A 27,734-nucleotide genomic window follows, 5' to 3' on the forward strand; every position below is an offset into this window, starting at 1 on the left:
TCGTATAATCGTACTAAGTATAGTGGTCGAATGATTATTCAAGGTAGTCTAATCAAACATTTTTGAATTTAAATCGTCAATTTATCATTTAGCAAATACTTTAGGAAAATGGCAGCAATTACAAATTTCAATCAACTATAGTACTGAAGCCAACTACCTAAAAACTGTAGATCGTATACTACATCATTACCTTTATATTCCTTCCAATGTTGCAAAACAAAAGCAGTGGCCCTTTAAAAAGTCGTTTCTATGAGTTCTTTAGCCTTGTACGTCCCGAATATCTCGCAAAATAAAAAAGTCATGAATGACTTTTATTAACGGATCATTATGTTTCTGCGAGATAGCGTGGACTATTAGTTTTATTATATTAGATGCAAGATAACGTGGAATATTAGTTTCTGCGAAATAGCGCTGAAAAGGTTTAGGAATCTAACTAAAAGCGATAAATCGCAGTACTATACCAGTAGCCAAAGAATTAATCAAGAGAAAAATGACAATACTATATCAGTATTTTTAATTTTATTAAGAATAAACTAGTTAAAATGAGCTCAAAAATACAAAATGGATAGATGAAAATTTCTTTTTTCCATTCTTTTTAATTTACAGAAGTATTAAATATCTTAGTGAACACCAGATTCCTATAGTGAATGGTGCCATTTGAACTTATATTAATGAAAATTTTATCAGTATCCTTACACATATCAATGATTAAAGCTAAAATTACAAATACACGTTTAAACACTTTTTGTAAACACGAAATTTATAAATAATACAACAAAACGTAATATATCAGCAAATAAAATCATTCTAGTGTAAAAATCAACTTAAAATTCATATCAGGTAAAACAAACAATATATTTGTACATAATCATTAAAAGTAATGAGACCGTTAATTCTGCAATTTATATTTTATTAAACGTACGCTGCTCAATTATGCAAGATCGGTACAGGAGAAACGGATAATCTTAAAATTTCTAACAATTGAATGCTTAACAAAAATAATTTTGAACAGCTTATAGGAATATTATGAGTAAAACTATTAAGATAATCCTCTAATACAGAGTCCTCAAATAAAAGTGTGTTCAGATCGAATATCAGTAAAATACTGCTTTTATTATTGTATATAGTATACGAGATATATTCATGTAACATATTACTTTGTGGTAAAAGTGATGCAGTCTCATTACAGGAGGTGCTGGATTTGGTGCCTTATAATCTGTAAGCGCATGTCATATCTTTTCAACAAATATCTCTTTTTTAAATCAAACGTCAATTTAGCTTGAGATTCATTGCGAAACAGTTTAATCGAGATATGTCTTGAATACGACTCGAGGTCAAAAACAAGTTTGCTTTAGTATTATCATTTTTAATGTCTTCTTCAATGACCTACTGCCACATGGGGTATTATTCATTAACAAGATTACTTTTAATGCTACTACCTTAGAAATAACAATTTTGTATTTATCAACACCAACTAAATAAACAAGATTTTGAATTCTTCTTGAGTTATACATTTATTTGGGCACCCTCACCTGCAAGACAATTATTCACAGAACAAAGCTTCATTTTTATTTCTTATTAAACATGAAAATAGATATGCTATACAATAGTTCCGTGGTAATAAAATGGAAATGCAAGAAAAAATTATTTCATAATAATTTAAAATAAATCATAAATTATTTCATAAATATTGATGCAAATTTCTCTCACAGTTCAGGCAGCATTGTATACGCCACTAAAAGACCGAAACTGGTCATTTCGGGAGTATCTAGTTTTGTGCTACTTCAAGAAATTTTTGTACAAACCATATATCAGAGCATCACAATTAAAATATATTGATATAACTTTACTCAAAATGCAGTTAGTGAAGGATTTGCTAATAAATTTAAGATCTATCTAAGAAATTCGAAGGTCATAAGAAAGAACTTACAGCCACTACAGCTGTATTTCATATTCTGCTTTCAGAGTTCTCTAACGGAACATGGAATATCAAGACATATTGCTAGCTCACAATCAGTAACATCACAATCAATCTTTGGTATTTATCGGTTATAACCGGTGACATATTTTGGCACCAAGAAATGAAACATCAAAAATAAATACCAAGGGTGAAAATAAACAACAAAGTAATTTAGAAAACTTGAATTTACTTCAAAGGAATTGCAAGCTGTAACTAAAAAAATATATTAAAAAAGAAAGGAACTGAAACTGTTACTTTTGCCTTAATTGAAGAAAACCAAAACACCATGTTGGATGGTGGACAATTCATTGCCCAAAAAATGCATTGTCGATGGCATTTCTTGCGGAACAAGTGTTTGTTTTAAATCGTTGAAAATAGAACTTCAAAAACTAATAGTAGTAACTACAAATAATGCGACAGACAAATCAATGATATTTAGGGACTGTTGGAAAAAATATTCGATGCAACAGTAGGTGAGGGTACAAAAATGTGACTGGATATATTTTGTTGCCAAAAATATAATCTGGCATAACCAATAAATACCTTTTCTTAAATATAAAATACTATTTTACATTACTATTTATTAGGGCCTTAGATTTCTGATGTGTATAGAGAGAACTGCATTTAGTAGGCTCTCCTGCTTTTCTGAGTAAACAGATTTCGTGCTTAACAGATTGATTTCATTTCACAACGTTAAAAAATAGATTTGTTCCAAATTAAACTAATACTGATAACATTACTGCCTATCATATAACACTACAGATTCTTTATTTTTCCTGTTCTTTATAATGAGATGCATTGAGCTACACATGACTGCAGCTACAGCACTGATGATAGCGGCTATCAAGAAAGATACCCTTCCTCCGTATTGGTCGAATGACAAACCAGCAATCCAGCTTCCCATTCCGGCTCCTAAAAGATGAAGTATGTTTATTGTTTTCCAGTTCTGAAGTGAATAAAATAATTTCAATCCAAATTTAAATACAGCGGGTTTTTTAAAATTTGTTATAAGGATAAAATTTTATTCGCTTTAGAAGGAATAAAATCTAAAAGGTAAAAAAATATGGTATTTATGCTACTAGAAATTTGAAAATTCATTAAAAATGTTTCAAAGTAAATCGCAAGACATCAAATTTTCTTGAAGTGTCAAATATGACATGCTATTTAATAAAATAAAATTTTTTCTTAACAAAAAGTGCCTAATTTTTTTTTAAATTTAAAATTTTGACTTTAAGAAATATCACAGTTGGAATAGTTAACCATTATACTCATTCGAGTATTTTGAATACAAATTAAGCATTAGTGGAATATACACCATGTTAATCCAGGTCCTTATCCCTCCTTTATTTTCGCAACCGTTAGTTGTACATTCCCGACGGAGGTCCAATGGGAGCTACTGGCTAGATTAGTATCTAGGCAGATTCGATTTCTGGGGGAAAAATTAACAATCTTCAGTGACTAGAACCATCATTTATTCAGTGATAGGTTCAGGTTCATCAGGGACCATAACGGTACTGTCTTGTCTTTCCCTTGGTTGTGGGGACGCTACAAGGTTTGATTTCAAAGGTTGTCCTCGGGGGTTTGCCTCCCCTTGGTAAACATTGGGGAACAGTCGATGTCTAATATGTGTCCTTTGTTTTTTGGGTGGATTCGTTGCAGTCCACCAGTGTCTTAGCGTTACAAATCTCAGACTTTGTGAAGCTGAGATTGCTTCCCTGGGTTGACTGGGGGAGGCGTTATGCCTTCTTAGATCACCTCTAGGAGTTGGAGCGTTTAACTGTTTGGCTTCTCTTATAAGCTGAGTCTGGGTGCCCCTTCCTCCTAGTGTTCTGTTCTGTTGGCTGTAGATATTCAATGGCATTGAATGTGTGTATGTTTATGGGCAATAATTGCAAAAATAAAGGCTGGTTAAGGACTTTTGTGAGTATGTCGGTACTGCAGAGATTGTGTACTTGTCTATACTGATGATCGTATCCTGATGTATACTGTCGCTCTTGCAGAGATCAAGATTAATTAATATATACAGAGTTTCAGAGTTGTCGCCTACTTTTTAATAGTAATATACATTATACTATATTGCGTATGTTAATCTTAATTTGCATATATATATCACGATTAAAATGTGTACATGTACATTTACGCAGTAGACTACAGGATTTTAGATTTAAATTTTTAGCAACCTCACATTTGAAGAAAATTTTATCACTATATAAATTTTTTCAGCAATGCATTCTTTTTAATGTTATACGTGCTGCAATGCATAAATAGAATTTCTAGATATCTTCACAGATGTCAGTTGATGGAACACTATTTTTCCCTGGACAGACCACCTGAATTTCTGAAATGATCTCTAAAGAAGTCCTTTATTTTAAGTTAACGCTCCAGAGGACGGAAAGCAACTTGAAAATGTCCAAGTAGCGAGTAAGGGGAGGATTAAGAAAAAAAAATTCAGTAAACTGTTAGACATTATACCGTAAGAGAAGAAATTTGCTTTTCAGTCTTTGAATACATTATGGTGCATTTTGCAAGGAAAATAAATGTTCTGATGCGGGTAAATACTACCTCAAATTAACCTAAGTTAACATTTTTTACAACTTCATTGAAATTAGTAGAAGAAAATTCAGTCCAAAATATTGCAGACTTATTGTGTATGTGTTGCTTTAGATTGTGTAATAATTGCATGAAAAAGTGTACTGTTAACAAATCTCATGTGACTTGTATTAAACAGCTATCATTCTTAATATAGGTATTGATTGCTTAGCCTAGTTTTCAGTTTCAAGCCTTTGTCTTAATAAATTACTTTTTAGATTTTAGAAACTTTGCGAGAAACGGTAGTTCTAAAAATCACATTAAAAATTCACTAAAACTAATAAAGTGCTAGATTTAGGGTAATAACACGCCGAATAAATATTAATTTAGCAGTCAAACAACAAAAATCAGTGTTATATTTGCAAGTTTTCATAGTTTTTAAGTACGGGATGTGCGCTATGGCTCAAAAATTTCGAAAGCAATATCAATCTTTTCTGAAGGTTTGGTTAGATTTAATTAACTCGAGAGCAATCTACCTAATGGAAGTGGTGCATGGAGGACTTTCTATGAGAAAGTTACACTACCCAAATTTCCGTATACACGTTACACACGAGGAAAACCCCAAAAACGCTTATGCAGCCCACCCGTAACCGCGAACTAAACTAGCAGTGTTAAGCGATTTTGCCGCTCGGACCCTGGTGGACGAAGGTTTCTGAAGAAATTTACGGAAGAGAATTTATGTAAAAAGAAAAACTGGAAAATTTCATTATTCCTCCTTTGGAGGGGGATGATCTTGCAGAGACCTTTTACGCATTTGTCTATCTAGTGAAAAGGCAAAACTGTTTAAGAATGTGCTATATTTTGCGCATTTACAAAGCGCATCAGCTGATGAACAAAACGGCAGATTCCTTTAAAAAATTTTAATTCGATCCGTATTCAAATCTCAGCGGAGGAGGTTGCTGCACAAGTCTTTTCAGTGCTTTCCCCAAATGAACTTGAATTCATTTTCCTTAGAACATTTCTTACAAAGGCATACCCATTTAAATTTAGAAAGAATTAGGGCTTTGTTGTATTTCACTGAATAAATTTGTCTTTTGCCATTTGAGGGCAAATTAAAGTTTTTAAGAAAATACAGAATATGTTGCTGGTATCTTGTGTAAGGAAGCAGAATAAGTAGAATTATATTTTCAGTGTCTTCTCATGTTACCACGTATTCGCATCAGTTCATTATTAAATGAATGTGTAAGCTAAAATGTATGCAGACAACTTTGAACCAAGAAAGTAGCAGATGGAATTGTAAATTTAAATTTGAAGAAAATTACAATAATTCTAAATACCATTCGGTTCTTTGAAATATCTGAACTTTCTAGAAAAGAATGTCAGGACTTGATCTCTTTCTGCATGCTTTTATATACAGAACACTTGAAACATATGAACATGTTAACTCAAAACAAAAGAAAATATAAGACGTAAAACTGCATCAAGGGAAAAAAACTTCTTACTTACCTAAGCCCAAAAAGGTTCCACCGAAGATACCTTGGACAGTAGCTTCAGTCCCTTGGGGAGAAATTATTTCTGCATAAGAAGTAATAGTAGCGTAAAATAATCCATATGTTATTCCTTCCAGTAATTCAACAGGCAAAATTACCCAGACATTAGTTAGTGAATAATACGCAAGAAAACGTACAAAAAATGCAAGAAAGCTGATTGTTAAAATGTTCCAATGACCAAGAATAAAAATAATTTCTCCCGAGTAGAAGATGAAAGGAGCTTCTCCAAGGACACCTTGCACACCCAAAGCTAAGCCCATTAATAATTTGCTACTACCCAAACTTTCAAGATACCACAGTACATAGTTAGCCGTGTAACCTGTTAAAAAACCGGTAAAAAATACGCAGACTTCCATAAATACGAACTCCAAGGACAAGAAGGGACCTTCAGCTTGACACAAAGGAGATCTATTAGTTGGTAGTTGTATATCTGTATTAAGAACATTCAGAAGTAAAAATGCAGAGAGAAACGCCATCATGTAAAATCCAGGCGCATAACTGCGATCCGGAACATCCGAAGCCAGATCATTCAAAAAGCCTGTTAAAGGAGCCATTGCGCCCCAGCCAAGAGCTCCGAAATACCGTTGACGACCGTAACTAGTTGCTGAACATTTTAATTTCTCGTAGCAAGCTGTGTCTGACAGCGTAAAAATAGCACCTTGGAACATTATGCTTAGAATGGCAAGCACGCTAAATGTCCAAAAGTAAGGAGACTCGTAAATAGGCGCAATTGATGTTTGCTGGCAGAGATTTTCTGGGCGCTCGCATTTTAAATTGCACTGAAATACAGAACTATTGCAGGAGTTCAAATTATGTTTTTCCATATGCTGTTCCTTTAAGGAATGAACAGACACTGTTATATTCGTTGAAAAATTTTTGCATGCACCGGCTTCAAATGTAAAAGTAATGTAGTTATTTTCGTGACCATTAAAATCAGCACACGGTTTAAAATATTTCTTAAACTGTAAATCACAAGACATGGGAAAATTTTGAGAAATGTTTCGCTCATATAATAAACATGTAGCATTTAGTATCGAAGCACAATGGAAGAAGCAAGTTGATGTGTTATTGTTTGTAGCTTGTCTATTTAGCCGTTGTATGCTGCGAGATTTTCTTGTAGCAACTGGTAAGTTGGTTCTAAAGCTGTCCAGCCTTATGTTAACATGTGTGAAACCAAAATTAAAGTCGCTTCTAGGTTCAGAATTTCCGAAAAATCGACTGTTCTTTATGTACCCCTGGAAAATAAAGTTATACATATATTATTAATTTTTTGAAGTGCTCAAAGAAAATTTTAAGTAATTATTCAACAAAACAACGCAAGTATATACTTTATACAAAATACAAATTGTGTATTTTGAAAAAGATTTGTAAAATCATCATAGCATATATTCAACAGAAATCTGCATAAAAGAATATGCATACCTGCTTATTTTACTCAAATACGATAATTTTAGGATTAGAGTACCGAAGAAATGCAGAATAAATTATGACCTTCATATAAAATATACGAATATATACGAATTGAGTACAATAGAGATATTGTAGACACGGTAAACATTAATGGAATTTCATTATTCCAAAAGTTAAATTGGCTATAATGAGGCATGATGAAAATTTCAAAATGCATGCAATAGAAATAGAGAATTCAAGATTATATACCATATAAAGCTTAGAATATATACAATGAAACCTAAGACTAGTTCTAGTTTCAGGTCTAGAGACATTTTTTTCATGGGGGATGTTTCAAACAGTGTAATGTTTAATACTAATAATTATAATATTAACAACAGTATTTATTGATTAGAAATACTGGTTACTTTCAGAAGGGTCGCCTATGGAAGGTAATTAACCCGAAAGGGTTCACTGCATTTTTTTCCCCAACTCGACTGCGTAAGGGGTAATATTTTTAAATTGTTTACTTTTAATAAAACTAATTTTCTTTTGAAACTTTAGTTACAAGAAATATATTCAGATATTTCTTTTCTTTCTGAATGTTATTTTGAGTCATATGCACAGTCACTTATTAGCTGATAAGAGCACTGAGGTATATTAATATTTCAGCAGTTTTTAAGGTGACACGATAAGCATTAACTGCATAAAAACCGTAAATTTATTTGTTGATAAACCTGAGTTCTGAATTAAAATGTCTCTAGGTTGTTAGATCCTGCATTTTTTTAGATCTTAGGTTAATACAAGCTACTCCCGGGCGCTGAAAACCCTAGCTAAGGCTCTGGTCAGACGGTTTTGTTAAATGATTTAAAATTATTTTCCCTTGATCGAAGATCTAATCAGTCCAAGACTAAACTAAGATCTAGTATTTTACTGCGATATGTGTGGGATGTATCGATAGCATTTCAAATATTGGGTATATTGTAATTTTAATGGTTTTACACTTATCTTTTTACAGTTTCAGTTATTTCATCTATAAATTAAAATCATAATATAAATGGTCAGACATAATTACAAAAGCTTTTTCCTTTAAGTCATCCGAGAAGCATCACCGATAAAAGATATTTAAATAGTTTAATTTAAATATATGATGAAAGGTGCATTTTGAAATACAGAATTGCTTTTTTGGTACTCAAACTCAAATATAATGGTGGTTCGCAAACGTTTTAGACGATTTTAATTGTAATTACAGAAGTATTTTACCCAAAATGTTTAGCTTTCAAATGTCCTATTTAATAACCCTTATCTTTCACTATCTTTATACACTATATTTTGCAAGACAAAATCTTTTGTAGTATCGAAAGAGGTATTTTATTCCCATTGCTCTCGAACAGCTTTCCAAAGTCTACATTGTAGGTCGACGTCTGGACAATCTGTATTTTAAAAGTTCAAAAGCGCAAAAATACATTGGTGATAGATCAGGAAATTTAGTAGGGATATGAGTGAAGGGTAAGGCCTTGATATTTGTTTCTTGTTCCATTTTATCCAGGAACTTAACAGTGGATTTTGACCTGCCGCTGCTTGATTTGTCTTAATGCAGTTTTACTGTTTGATCACACTGTGTGCAAAGAGAAGGTATTTCATATTTGAAAATTAGGTATAAAATGGTTTTGATAATATGTGGAGTTGATCTTAACATTTTCAATTTCCCGTTATTTGAAAAATCAGCAACAATCATAAATCTCTTAAACTTTCTTTAGCTTCCTTAAACGATGTTTTAAGATTTTTTCCTCGTCTTTGATGATAATAAATGGTTTCATTTCGTTTATGTGATTATGACAAAGCCTTGAGGCCTTTATGCCTAAGGGAAGGGATGGCTTCGTGGAGGATGTTCTAAGGAAAACTGGAACGCATACACGTTATACATGGAGAAAACCACAAAAATGCCAATGCAGCGAGTCCATTCGCGGGATTCGAATCTCTGATCGAACTACCAGTGTTCAGCCACTTTACCGCTAGGCCGTTGGAGGGCTGATGACAAATGGATCTCTTTTTTATAGCAGTAATTTAAGTATACCTAAGATTAGTCTACTGTGACAACATTCTTCCATTTTATTCAGGTTAAATGTTTCTCATAAAGAATTCTGCAGCGCGTTCTGCGTTCGGCTATGTGACATGGGGAAAGACAAAGCACGTTATATTTTTTCGCATTTTTAAGATTTAAATCGGCGTTATTTACTTTGTTTAAAACTGACACCGAGTATTTTAATGACTTTGCAATTGTCGTTGGTGGATTTTCTTTCAGCATTAAAGATCTCACTTTTGCAACATTCGAAACATTCCGTTTTTCCTTGGTTTTTGTATTCGGAACAATTTTTCCACTTTGGAAATAAATTTTATCTTTTTCTTTTGTTGTTAACAGCATTACCTATCGTAGCTTTAGATATCGAAAAACCATGGCTTTCACAACGTTTTCTAATAACTAGATACCAACAATTTTCGGAAAGAACACAAATATAGCCTTCCATCTGCTGCTTTTTTGAAAGCGACATTTTGCGTAAAAACAAAACTGTCAAGTAGCAGATAAGTTATACTTTTAAAAATAAAATTTTAAGTTTTTTTTTGTAGCAAAGTCAAATCATCTAAAATATGTGCGAACAGCCTCTGTGTACATTATTTTGTTTGAATGTAAAAAAACAACTTTCCTATATAAACCTTTTTTGGTTTATAAATTTAAGATAACTTGCAATCGAAAAAAATGTGTACTGCTATACGAAAGTTGAATTATTTTTTAAAATTTCAATGAAAATTTTTTTTAAAGATACAATGCTATCTTACAGCATGGTCAAGTGAAAAAAACATTTATTGTTATTGTCATTAATTCAAATTTTACTTTCTTGTTGACTTATTCCAACCAATAAAACAGTCTACAAACAGTGTGATTTTTCACCCCTGACAAGCACAACGTCGCAAAACATACCTAGCGTATCTCTGCTTTGATTTTATGCAACTCGTAATACTAGTTTAATTTTTGGGAGGGAAGTTAATTTGCTTTTTGCCTTCCTGCCGCAATTTTGAAGAAAAAAAAAAAAATTAAATTTTAGCCCTGCCGAACAATATGTAGTGCAATATAATAGGCAACGCTTAACGTGATTACCACGAATATTTGGATAACATTAACCGAATTATTATATTAAACAATGCCAAAAAGGTAACCTTCAAAATAATAATGGAATTTAGTTAAAATATAACTGGAAACATATATATATATATATATATATATATATATATATATATATATATATATATAATAAAATTCCATAGTCAAAAATACACTTAAAATTCTAACTATGTTCTTTTCATTTTTTAATAGCGACGGTCTCTTATTTGAAAGTACGTGGAATTAAATCCACCTCCCCGTAGTCAAGTTGTTTTTCCCTCCTTTTCTACACGTACAGTTATAGAATGTTCTAGAGATATTTAAAGCGAAGTGGAATGGCTGACGAGGCTGACGTCATTTCTTGGAAGCTCCGCCTTTCCAGAGGCTATAAAAAGACTCGAAAAGGAATATCGGGGTCTTTTCTTTAATGTAACGATGCAGTAAACTTCATACAAAAAGTTATTAGTAATTCTTTTTTATTTACTCCGGAAATATGATTTTTGCAACTGCTATTTCTCCTGACCAATAATAAATGGATCCTTGTTTTTTAAACTTATCGTCTGATAATTTAAGCTACGACTACATCTATGATTCTTCACCAATCTATTTATTCCGGACAAAAGCTGGTACATCACATATATTATATATTATATATATGTACATTTACAGCATTTTAATTAGGAAAATGAAAGCCTGTTTCAGAACTAATGTCTTTAATGTAAAAGTTCATGTACGAATTGTTCATAATGTTTTTGGAAAATATTTGGTCGATGCTGTACCTTAATCTTAATATGCGGAGGTCTTTATTGGAAGAGAGCATGCCAATGTAAAATTTGAAAGATTAAGCAAAAAAAAACAAACCTTAATTTGTCTTACATGTTTTCAAGAGTGGAAAAAATCCTGCAAAATTTTTTGTTTTGCTCCTGAAGAAGACAGACCTGTGTTTAAATCGCCGTAAATATCGATAGAGTTGTTCACAATCTGCGTCCAAGTAAAAGGTGTAATTTTGCCTAAATAATGGTTGACTGAAATCGAAACCTAGCTGTTTGGCGACTTAATATCTTAATTTCATTCCTCTGTCACTTGGCAATTTTTATACTCGATTTTGATTTTATCTGGCGGTTTTACTTCACTTTAAGCATATTCCAAAAAATGTTGATTATATTAACCGAATTTTTTATCACAATAAGCGATGTATTTTCCATGTTTTCGTATGCAAGTGGGCGGGACTTAATTCGATAAAAATATCTGAATGATAACACTAAGCGCCATCTATATTATTTTTCAAATTAGATGCTGACAAAAAAGTGTGTGTTAATGAACACGTCATGCGATTTTATATGAAAGCGGATAAACAACAACACAATGCGTTAATTGACAAACGAATGAACATTCATTTTGAAAAAGGTTTTTGAACAGAGTGATTGGCGAAAATTTGAGTTAATATTTATTTAAAAGTTTCTATATGCTTCAACCGTAACTTGCATCTTTCGATTACGTAACTGAATAAAAAGTTATCTTTTCCTTCAAACTTCTTCCAGAATTATCAACCCAAGTCTAGCAGAACACATGAGAGCTATCCTTCCTTAGGGGAGTAATAGCTTCAAGGAGGACTTTCTAAGAAAAAAACTAGCTTTTCCCGTTACACGCGGAAGAGAGATAAGTCGAAAAGCACCCATACAACCATTCCGTTCCTATAGTCTCGAACCCGGGTCGAACTGTTCGTATTCAACGGTCTTGACCACTCGGCTACTAATAGAGCTTCTATAATCATAGGAAAGCACATTAAGTACTCTAAAAAATCGAAATCTCATTTTAAAAATTTCATAACTAAAAATAAAAACAAATAGAAATTTATAAAAGTAGGTTAGAAAAAAGTTTTTCTTTACAGACAGACTATTCATTTTCCTAACCTTTCCGAAAGAGAAGGTATACACATTTTTACTTCCATGTACGAAGGAAAGGAAATATTACAATCGGGAAAAATTTCGGTTATCAGATTTCAACAGAAATACCCACTTCTAAGTTGCCGACAGGTTGTTTGACTTCTAAATTAATATTAAGAAATAACCATTTTGATTTTTTTTTCGTCACATCTCTGCGTGCTGGCAGAGCAAAGGGCTGTACTCCCAAACAGATTGTAATATGGATTCAAAATGGATTTTTTCGTAACGTCTGTATTCACGTATCAAACACTACTACTCATAGAACGTTGAAACTTTGTATATGGGAGTGCTATAACATCTAGTTGCGCTCCCATTTTATTGCAATTAGAAATATATATACATATGGCCCCTTACCCAGCTTAGAAACCCTTGCCCGACCTTTATTTTCGCAATCGTTGGTCTTAGTCATATCTACTTCCAATTACAGAAGTGTTTTAAATGACGAAAATATTTATGTTTTGGCAATGTCAAATTAAAAAATAACAATTTTGCACAAATCTTAACTTCTAACGCGGGCTTCCTGCTCTTTTATACTTGTACTTGCGAAAATTTTAAACTCGTTATGAAAAAAAATTACAAGAAGTTTGACTCCCGTACGAAAGTGGAATGGGATATTTGATTTCAAAATTTGCGATTTTTGATGTAATTTTCAACTTGCTTTGAGAGATCGGTTAATTTAGAATTATTCGAAGAAACAAGTTTAAATCAAGTGCAATAAAAATTGTGTATTAATTTATCAGGTCGTACAAGGAAGTCAAGTGGTGTCCAGATCAGATTTTTTTTAATTCAGTGAATTTTTAGCAAATTATGAAAATTAGCATCAATCAAATTTACCTTTAGTTTTACTCCAGCTTTTGTTTTCTGTTGAAGGTATTGTTCTTTACTAGAATTTAAAAAAATCTTGATTTCTTGATTGCTGCTCGTTTGACCTACTGTTGGTATACCAAGTATCAGCAGGTTAATAATCACCTCTATGCAGATGAGGAATACAAGAACAGCTTTCATTCTTTTTGTGCAGTCAACAATGAGACCAAATATTGGTTTCGATAAAGTGTTGGAAAATTGCATACACGTCGACAAGATGCCCACTGTTGTGGCATTGAGACCAAGACGAGATTTGGCGAAGACGGGAAGATACGGGGTCACTCCTGCATGGGCTGGAGGGAAGGAAAGAAATTATATAGGTTTCATAATACCGTCAAAGCTAAATGAGTTTTCATGCCATATTTAGGTAACAGAAATGAAACATATTCTATGTTTAATGTGTATATAATATTTATATATACCAGCGGCCGAGAGGTAAAGTCGCTGACCCGGCTTCAACTCCAGGCGGAACGGACTGGCTGCATGGGCGTTTCCGTGATTTTCCCTATGTGTAACATCTATACGAGCCAGTTCCCTTAGAAAGACCTCCACGAAGGCATCCCTACCCTCAGGCAAATAGCCTTTTCGTGCGCAAATTCAGAAGCTGATAACTAAGAAATGTATATATTAGGCGATTCCAAAAACGTTCACAGCATTCAATTCGTTTATATAAAATAATGAAATGAACTAAATTAACTCTCTGGTATGTGCATAGATATCTGAGACGTTTATTGGTTACCATGTAATTTCAGGGATATAATTTATAATCACATTAAATAGTTAGAATGTACTTTTACTAATAGCGCGAGTCAATTCACATTCCATAAGTTTATTCATTAGCAAACGAAATTTGTGTTATCCTATATGAAAAGTACATGTTCAAGATCGTATTTGTGAGAAACACTCTAGGAAGGGTATTAAAGAGTTAAAAAGAAAAAAAATATTGTCTGTCTGTGTTTGCACATCAAAGAGAAGTACAAGGTAACTTTGTATAAAATCTTCCTAGAAATGTATTCATTCTCGTATGCTTTGTCTTCATTTCAAAGAAATCTTAGAAATTCTTTTATCGTTTACATGATTCTCTCCTTAATATCATATCACATAATGTCTTAAATGATTTTCATATTTTTTATGTGTTTCCTTACCAGTCTTCATTCAATCACAAAATTTCAGGAAATTATTGAAGCCGAATAAGGTAACCAGCGCAAACGTCTCTGTTTAGTTGAATCTCATCATTTGCAGCGTAATGGGATTTTAATATTTAGCAACAAAAACATAAAAAACATCAAATAAATGATACTGAAAATTGTAAATGTAATTTGAATTCCTTACTGAAATTATAGCGCAGAAATTTAAAACAGTGCAAATTTAAAAGCCTACAGCAGTGGCTTTTGTTCGTTTATGATAAAAGTGTAAATGCTTCTTAAATTCGGAAGTTTTTATTGCTCCCTTGAAGGTAAGAATATTTAATTTAGTTTGGATTAGTTCAATTAATAGCTAGTAATAACTAATAAATGAATTGTTTCTTTAAACACCAGCGAGAAAATATACTTCTTTCATCAGCTCATTTCAACTGCAGAAACATTTTCCTGAACATAATGAACAAAAAAATAAAAAAAGGACATTTTAAAATTTATGTTATAGATAATACTTTGAAAAGAAGTTCAGAGTTATAAGAGATAAGAGCAATATTTTTAACATTAGTCAGCAGGTAAAGCTGATGCATGTCTTTCTATAGAAAATTGTTTGGTGTTACTTTCTTATAACGGAAGAGATTCGCCAACTGGTTTCCTTTACCACTGGTTGCAATATGAAAGCATTAAAAAACGTTTTCCAATAGGAAGTATCAAATAAGAAATGCAATTTTTCATATATCATTAGAAAGTAACAATTCATTTAATGAGTAGGCATCCGTATGATAGATCTGTTCATGGATCAAAGTGTGGTAGGTTAGTTTTAATGAAAATTCATGATGGCTGTCTGCCAAGGAGGATTAAACTTGAACTTTATTTTAAATCAACTTACTGTAATTAGTTAATTTAAAATAAAGTGCACACTTTAAAATTAATTTAATTTTAAGTTATTTAAAGTTAAATTGCCTTAATTCTAAACTGGTATAGTGTGTATGGATCTCCCGATTTCACATTTTGCCTTGACTAATAAGCTTTTATAATATATTTCATAAAACTCTGTACTTCCTTTAATTTTCAAAGAAAATTCAAACTCACGTAATTTCAGAGTGCATTTTATCTCAACATATTACTAATCAGTTCTATTAATAAATTAATTATAGATTTGAAAAGCATTAGCATAAGTTGTGATTTTATTTATGAAGCCATAGTAATCAACCTCTATCAATTAAGGACAATTATTTCCCCATATCAATAATATGAATACTTATTGAACCCTATACTCTTTTAGGTGTATATATACTTTTAAGTGCCTATGTATCTTTAGAACCTATATACACTTAAAGGTATATAGTAGATCGGTAATAATTTAGTATTGAATGAAATTAAAACCGTGTTTTTCGGTTTACTATTTCTTGTCATTCGAATATTTTAAACATTTTAGACTATGCTAGGAGAGGTTAGGATATATCATTGAAGCGAAAGAAAGCAGCTGGGAGGGGGAACTGTGTGCCTATAGGAATGAAGTCTTCGTGAAGGACTTTTCAAGAGAAACTGGTTTGCATCCACGCTACACATGGGGAAATCGCGAAAAGTTTCTTGAAGGCAGCCTGTCTGTCCGCCAGGATTCGAGCCAGGTCGAATTACCAGTGCTCAGCGCTCGTTCGCTGGTAGGAACATTTCCTTAAGTCAATATTTTTCTTCTTTCACTCATTTTTGCTACAATTCGGGTGACCCTTTTACACCATTCAAAGAAATAAGAAATAAATTGAAATATTTATTTACAGCAGCTATTTTTGCTACGATGAGCCATTTCACTTAAAAGTTATTTAGATATTGCAATCTAGTAATAATTTCGTTTAAAAATTGAAACTATTTTAATTCAAAATATGGCCTTTCACATTCTAGTTTCCTCTGCTAATTAAACGCACTTAAAAAACGTTGGAGTAGTAGACGGTCTTCAAAGTAATATTAGTAGTTTAGAGGCATCCTATAAGAAACACAACATATTAAAAAATATTAACCACTGTCCAATTTCAAGATCATATTTAAATTTCGATGGCAAATCTATCAATAAATTTATTTTCAGTTTGGTGCAAAAAAAGTCTCCTTTTCCAGCTTATTTTGGCGAGTTTGTTTTACTAAAATTTTATGCCATGGAGTGAAATTTAATGAAGGAAAATTTTCTTCATTACTTCTCTAGGTACTTACGTATTATCCTGTCGATCTTGAAATTGTTGCCAGTAGCGCGATTTAGTTCCAGCTATGGATAAACATGATGTCACAATACCTTCATAACATCTGCACTTTCGTATGATGTAACCCCAATTGATTCTCAATAAGCCACATTTTGCTTTTATAAACAAAGGTATAAATTAACTATTATTGTTGTACTTGAACCTTGCATTTAGAAGAAAAAAATACATTCGAGGACTGAATAATCACATTTATGAGTGAACTTCGGTTCATTTGCAGATGATTGAAAGAATTCATATGTATTATAAGGGGGGGATAAAAACAGCTAAATGTTGCAAACAAAACAGTAATAGATTGGAACAACCAACTGCGGGAAGTTTTTGTTAATAGCTTTCCAAACACAGCTTTCGATAAAAGCAGATGTCTAACAGTATTAATAGAAATCGATGCAAGCCTCTTTATAAAGCGGGTCGAGTACTAGCACTGGCTATTTGGTGGATTGGGCAGACAGACTGACAATGTGTTATTGCTAAGAATTGCCTATAAAAGTGCGGGTAAGCGGGGGGATCTCAACCAACTTTCATATTTCGATTGTAGCCAGTTTTCACGATCGACGGAAATTCAGTTGCAGCTGCTTTTAATGAATTTAGGGAATATTTTGAGGCATCAGATATTCTTTTCAATTCTACGTTTTGAAGTAAAATTAAGATTATATGAGTATATATATGCCTCTTAATACATTCGCGACCGCTGACGTGAATTCACGTCATTTCAAATTCTATTCCTGGTTGTCGTGACGTAAATCCACGTCCTGCTATTTATAACCGAATGCTAAATTTCTTTAGATGAAGTCATTAAATCATATCGTAGAAGACTCTTTTAGAGCTTATAATCCGAGTAAAATAAAGTGCGGAATATTAGTCAAGAGTCTTGACTGAGCAATGTCCGAAACTTTCAGCTGTATTGTAGAAAAGGGGACAATTTAAAAATAAAATTTCACTTCTTTTAAATAAAAAGGAAAACTTTCGGCACCATTTATATATGGACAATTACTGTAACAGACTATGCTAGGAGAACACTAATTGAAAAAGCTGAACACTTATTAGCTGAACACTTATTGAAGAAGCAAATTCGTATTTGTAGTACTTATACGTAGGAAAGGGATTTTCTAAAGGAACTAAATGCTCTCGCGTTGTAAACGGGTGGATCTGATTCTGGGCACAAAAGCGAGGTACTAGTTCTCAAATGGTAAGATAGACGAGATGTTAAAATGATATCCACTGTATACAATCGTCCATACTGGAAAAATGAATTAAAAAACTTGACAGCAAGTTCGTCAGCCTGAGCGCCTAATGAACATATGAAAGGGGTCGATCGAATCTATCAAATAGATCGAGTTTTTATGTTTCTTTTCCATTGCAACTCTTTCATTACATTTTGTATCGTAAGCGCGGTCTAAATATCAAAATAACTTTTACGAAATTCTTACAAACTTCTGGCGGAAGACAGTATTGCTTTTACTATTGAATATTATGATCTCGAAAATTTACCAAGTAGTAGCTCAACAGCAGTGGGCCGAGTATCTCCGCATGATCCTCCTTACAGATTTTCAGATGGCATAGTAACACAGTTGGAAAGAATTGCAAAGTGGGGAAAATCAAAGTGCCCATAAAAACGCTACAGAGTCTACAAAAGTCGTGAAAAACGTGATACTTCATACATATGCAAATTATGCACAGTTTCTTTATTCAAAATGTATTGTTTCCCTATTTATCACACTAAAAAGAAATATTAAATTTTATTTTTCATCTTTTCAACCTCCAAATACACGTAATATAATGCTAAACAAACTAAGCAAAATAATGTCAAGTGGTCTATTTACATTAAAAAGTAAGTATACAAATTATGAAAATCTGTTTATTTTAAACAACACTCATTTACAACATTAAATATTTCAAAACATACTTTATAATTTTTAACCTTCGCTCTAAAGATACAATGTTTGGGGCAACCAGCTTCAGAATTTCATTATTTTCGCCGGTACTCAGTATTATAAATGTAAAACTTCTACCGGTCTCTAACATGCTAAAAGACATCAAAGAATGCAGATATCGCATAAAAGAATAATTTTTAACTAATTTTCTTACCACTGCACAACAGAAAGTAGTGAATTTTGTATGGCAAGAATTCCCAATCAATTTTGCTGAGATTGTCTTTCACTGGTGGATATTCTGTATTGGAATTCATGACCCTAATCAATAGAAAGCAGCAAGAAGTAAGAAACATTTACAAACGGCAGACGAAATTCAATGCATTAAGTTTTATTTAAAAGAAATATATTCATGGTTTGATATTTGTCTTTATTAGCAGTTTTTCATTTTATTTTTCTAATTATTTTTGTGATAGCATTTATCTTTAGTAGTACAATCATATTAAAATGCTTTCCGTGGAGATATATGCAATCACACTTAATCATCGATATATTAGGTTTCGAAGTAGCACATTGTGCCAGAAATCTGAGTTTGACTGTTCTTCTTTGACCTCGAAATATAAAATTTACCTCAAAATAACTATAGGAAAATAAATGGATTCTTAATCGAGGAAAAGCAGGTGAGAGCCATTTGTCTCAGTCACCATTTTGTGAAGAGAAATTTGCTAATACTTAAACCATGAAAACACGCGGCAAACTATAAAAACAGCCAGTCCTTTCGCCAGGATTTGAACATCTGATAATACAAGCAACATACACAACTACTCTGTCACAAGTAGGTGTGGAATGATAAATGACTGGAAAAGGTTGAAGTTTCGAAGTTGACAGAAATTCTTTGCTGTGTGGGGAGAGAAGGTACTCAGAACCTAACCGACATAAATCGGTTTTATGACTTATAATGGGCCATGCCCAAGTGGAAGAGAAAGTATGCAGGGTTGTTTTAAAGATGAAAAAAAAATGAAAGAGGTTAGGAGTTATTTGAATCTGCAAATCACACGATGGCTGTTTGAGTAAGGGAAGGGATGCTTTCGGGAAGGGCATTTTAAGGAAAACTGGTTCGTATTCATATTACACATGGGGAAAACCACGAAAAGCAACTATACCGCTAGACATTCGTCTATGAGCGAACCCGGGTCGAGCTCCCAGTATTCAGCAGTTTTAACCACTTGCACACTGGTGGAGCGATGAGGAATTGATGAAAGGCCACTGAAGAACGACTTTTCGTACAAACACATAGCTTTGACATAGTGATTTTAGGGCAAAATCACAATACTGGAAGTCTTGAACTGAGCAAATTAAGTAGGTTTTGATTTGTGAATTTCTTGGCGAATAACGTGAAAAGTTACTATGCGCAAAATATATGGTTAAATTATATCACCGTATTCAAAACTGAATAAATTCTAAGACAATGAAGACAATTCTATTATGATTATAGACATGTGAACATTTTCTGGTTCCGAATCGCTGAATATTTTGGCCCCAGATGGTGCTTTACTTGTCAGGACTTTAACCGTTCTGTAAGGAATTGTCTGTACAGACTGCATTACGACTTCCATGGGGATAACATAATATTAGGAATTGCAGAATAGAGATCTCAACGTGTATCTTCAGATTTTTCAATAATGTAAACAATTGAATTGCGATTTCAGTACAATCATGCAGCCTATGCGTACAACTACCCGATATACCATTGTGAAATATAGAAGATATGAGGAGAGAACGGACTACGGTACTTAAAAAGTAACGAGTTAGCAAAGAACAATGATTTCTGTCCTTTGAATCAACACTAAAATGAAATAGTGCAGGGATTGAAAACAAATACTTTCTGCCTTAAATATAGGTCGTCCTAAATATAGCAATAACAAATAATGTGCGAAAAAATAAACACCATTTCTGACAGCCAGTCTGCTATAATCTCAATTATCAATACAGAAAATCAATTTCCTTTTGCTTACGAAATCAATAAAATTTCAAATATCCTCACCAAACTGAAATTATAATTTTATGTGTTTAAGGCCATAACGGCAATGCCGGCAAAGGTATTGACGAGAACTTAGCTAAAGAAGCTGCCATTCTACAATGAGAATAATTTATTGACACCAGAATACCTAAGATACACCTTCGACGGCTGCTAAACAGAAATGATAAAAGGAAAAATGAATAGATCACAGCCTCAGTTGACAGGAGACAGAGGCACTATCATTCTACCAAGAGGTTAGGTGGTACGGTTTTGCGTCCTCTCATATCTAGCATTAGGAGATACAAATAACTTTTGCATGATATTTCTGCTGTCGTGGCTCGAAACATAATTTACATAATTATTACATTATTTCAGATACTTCAATTGCTTTACAGTAGAAAATACAATACTGGTAGTACACATTACAAATACACTTTACAGAATTTTACAAACTTGTATTGCGGGACATCCAAATGCAGTAGTAGTCCAAAGGGCATCTAGAAACAAAATGACTGAATATTAAAATTTTACTCTAGGCACTGCTCCTATTATCAAAATAAATACAAAATATTAAAATTAAAAAATAAAAAATATATATAACGTAGCATAGGCGGCTTCGAGTTTTGCAAGCTTGTCCATATCTGGGCGATCCTTGTCATCAAATAACTGCGTTCTACCAAAAATTTCCAGAAGTTATATTTAGTTCCAGTATTGTTACTGTTAAGGTGGTGTTCTCTGGTAAGTGGGAAGATGGTAAGATAATGGTCTGGAGTACCAATTTACCCACACACACAGAGGTCGTTGCTGCTGATGCCGTGTCTATTAAAATATTAGGGAAAGGGATCATGTTTTGTAATAAATCATGTTAATTAGGGGGGAATAATGTTGCGTTTGTCATCTATCTGTGTGGATTGGATTATTCAGTTATGGCAAAGCACACGAGGGCTATCTGCCTAAAGGGATGGATGCTTTCGTGGAGGGAAACTGGCTAGTATACACGTTACACATGGAGGAAAACCACGAAAACGCCCATGCAGCCTGCCCGTTCGCGGGATTCGAACCTCGGACTGAACTACCAGTGTTCAGCGTCTTTACCGCTCGGCCGCTAATGGGCCATCTATCTGTGTGATGTAGTAGTATGTGTGGCGGCCTTGTTCCCATTCATTCCACTCTGTCATTTGATTTTTTGCCTTGCTTTTCATTTGCTTCTTCAGTATGTGTGTGGCCAAACTACTTGTAAATAATTAATATTTCCTGATGCTGCCTTTTGCGCTAATCTGTCACAAATTTCTTTTTTACTCATCACAGCATACGCGCTCATCTAAGAAAGAGCGATCTTCTGATGTTGATGCTTCCATAAATCTTTCTAGACTTTCGTAGTCAAAGGGGATACGTTATGATGGTTGAATGTAGCACAAGTGTTAACATGCTGTCTGTACGGATGGTGACGTCCTATAGGTTTTGTCGAGTGATGTACTGGAAAGCTTTGGAAATCGCTACTTCTCCTTGAAACACGGCATTGTTATTGCTTAGTCGCTGCTTCCTTAGGTGTAAGGTTTCTCCATGCTGAAGATGTGGTACACTGAAAACTTTCAAACAATAAAATCTGCAATTCTAGAGAAAAAGGGAGATGCATATTACTACATATATATATAATCTAACTCGTAAAAAGTGACCTTCGACTATGCAAAACTATAAATCTGGATTTTTCTCAATACGTTAATCATAACGCAACGGAATCTGCATCTTTAAAATAATCGAAATACAGCAAAGCCTCAACTCGCAGGGCCGAGATTTTTGCCAAATAACGCCGCAATCCCTTCCATATCTGCAAATGAACACAGAACTGTCCAATACCAAATCAGCAACAGCAAATTATTATCAGTTTCCAAGAAGATTTATAACTCAATATATAAAAATGCTCAACTACTATGAAATATGAACTGTTGATCCGAACTATAAACTTCAGCTCAGTGCAAATTACAAAGTTGCTGATATAACCCAAACATATTTCCACTAATCCCATTAGACTCTAAATAAGATTCAATATACGACAAAATTATGGATCCAGAAATGAACTAATACATAAATATTTATATAATGTAACTTAATTATTAATGTTTTATTAGTTGTATAATATGTATCGTTATATTGTTATTTAGATGTTGCAGTCGCATTTGTTAAATACTGTACTGTTTTTAATGCAGTATTACACCAATTAAATATTTTATTATGCCCCAAATTTATGAAAGACATTTCAGTAACTGCCCCTCGAAGTTTCTCAGGGATAGATAGGATTCTGTGAAATAAATATGGCTGATTATATCTATTCTTTACAGTCATGCAAAATAGCTGATACTCCCACCAGGCACCACTACAAGTGAAAAGACATACTCATGGGGCCTTATGGAAATTGTTGCAAATTCTAGATGGTTAGTTTGCTAGGACAATATCTGTCCAATTCTACAGCAAAGTTTCTTCACTTACCTGCGCCTACTATAACACAAAGGCCGCCCAGCACCGCTGACTGTCTTAACAATGAATCTGAGCTGGACGCAGTTTCGAATCCTTGGGAAGGTATCGATGTTTTTAAGCGTGAAAAGGTCTGCGCGAAAATGGGTACTCAGAGTCAAAAGTCTTATCGAGAGGTTGGTAATAAGCGAAGAAGGGCAATAGACACTCGGAGCACTCCTCCGGGGGGGTGTTCTACCTTAAAATGGGGCGGAAACTTAACATTTTACCAAGTTCAGCAATATCTTGGTCACTTGTGGTACTAGAGTTGCTGGATTAGTTTCTACTATTATCCGTTACGATACGGATGGATCAGGAAAAAATTATAATACCAACTAAGAAAATATACTAATAAACCCTGCTTCATACTATGAAGAGATATATGAAATTTACAAAATGAATTTAAATATAAAACAAGGTACCTCTTCATCGTGTAATGAAGTGGTTTATAATTATAGATCTTCATTTAAATATACATTTAATCAGAAAAAAGGCTAAGAACATAAAAATCTCAATCTCTTAATAAAGCACGTCACAGAAAACTACAAAGTTGGCAACTTCAACAAAGTATGGCAGGATATTACTAATCAAAAATACTTAACAAAATATATAAGAAAAAATTTGAAGTTGTTACACAACTATTTACAGGCATAAACATTTAAATTTATCCCTTTTTCCTCATCTGTCAACATGTACAACAATTTTAGCTCTAAAACCAAATTATCTTCTGCGATCACTAATGATTAAGGTTTTGAAACGCACATGCAAAACTGAAGGTTATTCTGTTATATTTATTTTCACATGCTTATCAAGATGTATTTTAAGATTGTTATTTGAACGTTTGAGTACTTGATTTGTTTTTCCATACTTTTTTTCTTTACTGTTAAAGGGACAGTATTGAAAGCGAAAACTTTAAATTTTAGATGTAAAACAGAACCAAAAAAATAAAAAATTAGATTTACAAATTTTAAATAGAAAAATGCATGCGTGAGATGGCTTTAGAAGCTTTAGCTCTCCTTTGCATACTATATCAAAATAAATATAAACCTAGTGTTTTTTTAATTAAAATATCAAAATTTTAACGCAGTAATAAATAGTTATTCTAGTAGTCTTAATGTATTCCAGTAGTCTTAATGTACTTATTAACGATGTCCGCCGATAACATCGCGGCAAAAACATCGCAGACGAAAACGTCGCGGAGAAAACAATGGGAGGCGAAAACGTCGTGCTACAAAACATCGTGGGAGAAAACATCGCAGTTCTAAAACATCGTGGTACAAAATATCGTCATCGAAAATAAAGCGGTTCAAAAACTTCGCAGTTTAAAAACATCGTCGTCGAAAATATCTTGGTAAAAAATAAAGTATCTACAAATCATCGCATGACGATAACATCGCAGACATGCTTTATTTTTTTCAGGCTTTAATAGTAATTGTAAATGGATATTCCTATAATGATTGAGCGCAAGATGGAAAGAAGGATAATTTTTAATTTCATATTTTTTATTAACTAATACATTTTTGCTGATAAAGTAAGAAGGAAACTTAAGCATAGAAAAGTAATGCAACTTATAGCACTTAACAGAATTTTAAACCGACATAGTTAACTAACAAAGATCATTTATAATTTACTTAAGCTTTTACTAGTAATTTTTCATGAAAAGTATAATCTAAAAAAAGCCTGAAAAAAATAAAGCATGTCTGCGATGTTATCGTCATGCGATGATTTGTAGATACTTTATTTTTTACCATGATATTTTCGAAGACGATGTTTTCAAACTGCGAAGTTTTTGAACGGCTTTATTTTCGACGAAGATATTTTGTACCACGATGTTTTAGACCTGCGATGTTTTCTCTTTGCGATGTTTTCTCCCACGATGTTTTGTAGCACGACGTTTTCGCCTTGCGTTGTTTTCTCCGCGACGTTTTCGTCCGCGATGTTTTTGCCGCGATATTTTCAGCTGTAACCCTTATTAACATTTTAAGACTGATTAGTTTGAAATTATTATACAGATTGGTATGAATCCAACTATTTCATAAAGTAATCACGTTTTAGAGAAATAGTTGTAAAATTAAAGAGATTCACTGCATTATGATAAACAAAAGTATTATTTGTTTATTTTATAAAATTAGCAAAGAGTTCATGTCTTTCTAATTTAAATTTCAGACAGATAAATATTGATTTGTTTTACAGTTTGCAAGATTTAATGAGATTTTACTTTGATTATAGATAAAACTGAAATACAGAAGAATTAAAGCAAGTATCGCTACATTTTTACTTATATTTTAGATTGGATAAGTTTAACAGTACAGGTGAATTTTTTTAGTTTGAATTCATTAAAACTGCATATGAATTAAAAATTATTTCGGTAGAAAAGATACTGCTGCCAATCGGTAATTTTCTAATATTCGCTTTCTAGATTATTTTGGTGAAAAATTCGAACAAACTGTTTTTTAATGCGATTTATGCAACTATTTGCTTTTTGATATGTTTTGATCAAAATCATCCAAAATGTAATATCATTGATATTAATATTCACGAAAGAATTTTGTAAGTCTCATGAGAACAAAATAGTAAATAAAAAGGGTAAAATAGTAAATAACACTATATAATGTAATAGAAAGGGCATTAGAGTTACTATCTTGTAGCAGTTTGGCGATTTTTTACAGAAGAAATAGAATGGGTTTGGTCTGGTTTATGTGATTACGGCAAAACCTCGAGGGCTTATCTGCATAAGGGAAGGGACACCTTCTTGATGGAATTTCTAAGGGAAATTGGCTAGTATACACGTTACACATGGAGATAAACACGAGAAACTCCCATGCAGGCAGCCCGTTTGCGGGATTCGAGCCTCCGCCCGAACCACCAATATTCAGCGACTTTACCGCTCGGCCGCGGATGGGCGTAGAAGAAGAAATAGAATGATGACTTAAAATTGTAAAACATTATTACATGTATGCAAATTTATATATACAGGTTTTATTTTTTAATTAGGTATTTATCCTGATAATCAATCAATATATATATATATACCTACAAGCAAGTTTTTGTTTGTCTGTTTCTGGCGGAATTTCACGGCTATCGTCTTAAAAATAGGTTCAATGCATTTATTCGCTTTATCGATTGAGCAACATACTGTATTCCTGCAGAAATTTTACCTCAAATATTTCCACTGTAGGCAAATATCACACAGGTGCATATTTTAAAATAGAATTGAACACACAAATATCACGATCTGTCTACAAAAACATTGAAACTTGCAAACCAATAAAAAGAATGCATACCAAATTGTGAATGTTACTTTTAAAATTGAATATTTTTTATATACATGGTTCCTAGAGTTTATCTTTTCTGAAAATTTAGCAGCTTTTGCTGAGGTGGATAAAAATTTGGCAGAAAATGGAAAATCGCTGCTGCAAAAATGAACATCAAGATTCAGTTATTTTTTCTACTAAAAATATTTTACCAATAACTTAAAAAAATACATACTGCAATTTTACATGGATTGTACAAAATTTAACTGAATTTTTCCACAGTATTTTACTTAATCAGCACATATCGAATTCTCAGAATGTTTTACATTCTCCTGTGGATTAGGTGGGTAAGACCGCATAACACTGGTAGTGCAGCTCAAACTGAAATAAAGCAAAACAGGCTAGCTGCATGTTTGATGATTTTTCCTATGAATAGTTGAAGTACCAAGCAGCCAATTAAAAAAAACCTTCACTATGGTTTTACTATTTTCGGCTCATAAACCTCACCTAACTTATTTCAATCAATTAACCAATAAACTTCGGAATATCTTGCAAATATTTTTTTTTCTCAGCATTTCATGTTAAACCCGATTTTTATTGCTGTGATTTAAATCTAAAGCTTTCTTACCACATTATGCATTAATATACGGATTAAGTTAGATCATGCAGGTATATTATAGCAAAACACCTAAAAATATCTGCACTAAAAAGAATACCTTCGTAGAAAATGTTCCGAGAGAAACTAGCTTGTATTTATAATATACATTTAGGAAATGCATAATAGCATGCTTATACCTCATACAAATTTAATAAGGAGTATTTTCTCCTTATTAAATGTTTCCTAAAAGTAATTTAACAACTTCACATAATTTATTACAAAAAAATAAAAGTTGTAATAATAATAATATTCATTTTAAACTAATGAAAGTAATTGTAAATGGAAATTTAATATAAGTAAAATAACACAAATTATTAAAGCATATACAAAAAGTTATGCTTAGATAATAAATAAAATATCAAAGCATGTGAAGCAATGGTAAAATTGTCCGAAATTACATTTAGTTCAAAGAGACTTAGACGTAATAAGAACTTACATGAAAAGTTAACTCCGGGAGATTTCTGGCAGACAAAGTAAAACCCCTAAACATAGGCAGGCCCAGTTCTTAAAAGTTCTCAGCAAATGAGATACTGACCGTGATTCCGTTGCATCAATGGACCCCGCTCGCCAAATGCTTTTCAGACACTTAAAGCAAAATTCAAATTCAAGTTGAAATTAACCAGCTGATACGTTTGGT

General features: G+C 32.8%; 2 protein-coding genes across 5 annotated transcripts in view; one reads left to right on the forward strand and one right to left on the reverse strand.

The window, feature by feature from the left end:
- The window catches only part of LOC118201068 (uncharacterized), a 68,986-nt gene that overhangs the window by 20,083 nt on the left and 21,169 nt on the right, over nucleotides 1–27,734 (forward strand). Inside the window, exon 1 of one of the 2 annotated variants that reach the window (XM_085813062.1) lies at nucleotides 27,633–27,732. The exons of the other annotated variant lie outside the window; for it this stretch is intronic. The gene's annotated coding sequence lies outside the window, so the exon portion shown is untranslated. Of the gene's footprint in view, nucleotides 1–27,632; nucleotides 27,733–27,734 lie in introns of those variants that run through there. 2 annotated transcript variants of the gene reach the window in all.
- LOC118201069 (uncharacterized) lies at nucleotides 505–27,715 on the reverse strand. Of its 3 annotated transcripts, XM_035373092.2 has the most exons (6): nucleotides 27,534–27,715; nucleotides 21,128–21,171; nucleotides 18,872–18,975; nucleotides 13,369–13,691; nucleotides 5,996–7,274; nucleotides 505–2,872 (listed from the first exon to the last, which is right to left on the reverse strand). In XM_035373092.2, exons 1-6 carry the CDS (start codon nucleotides 27,585–27,587, stop codon nucleotides 2,697–2,699), a joined length of 1,980 nt encoding a protein of 659 aa, XP_035228983.1. In that variant the 5' UTR covers nucleotides 27,588–27,715; the 3' UTR covers nucleotides 505–2,696. The 3 variants fall into 3 exon arrangements, with proteins under 3 accessions (XP_035228983.1, XP_035228984.1, XP_085669190.1); XM_035373093.2 differs by lacking the exon at nucleotides 21,128–21,171 and having other exon boundaries at nucleotides 27,534–27,690; XM_085813064.1 differs by lacking the exons at nucleotides 18,872–18,975; nucleotides 21,128–21,171 and having other exon boundaries at nucleotides 27,534–27,687.

The sequence above is a fragment of the Stegodyphus dumicola genome, chromosome 3 (genome assembly GCF_044657685.1).
Source record: "Stegodyphus dumicola isolate Sdum_Otavi_A_Nest chromosome 3, ASM4465768v1".
In the NCBI taxonomy this organism is placed as follows: Eukaryota; Metazoa; Arthropoda; class Arachnida; order Araneae; family Eresidae; genus Stegodyphus; species Stegodyphus dumicola.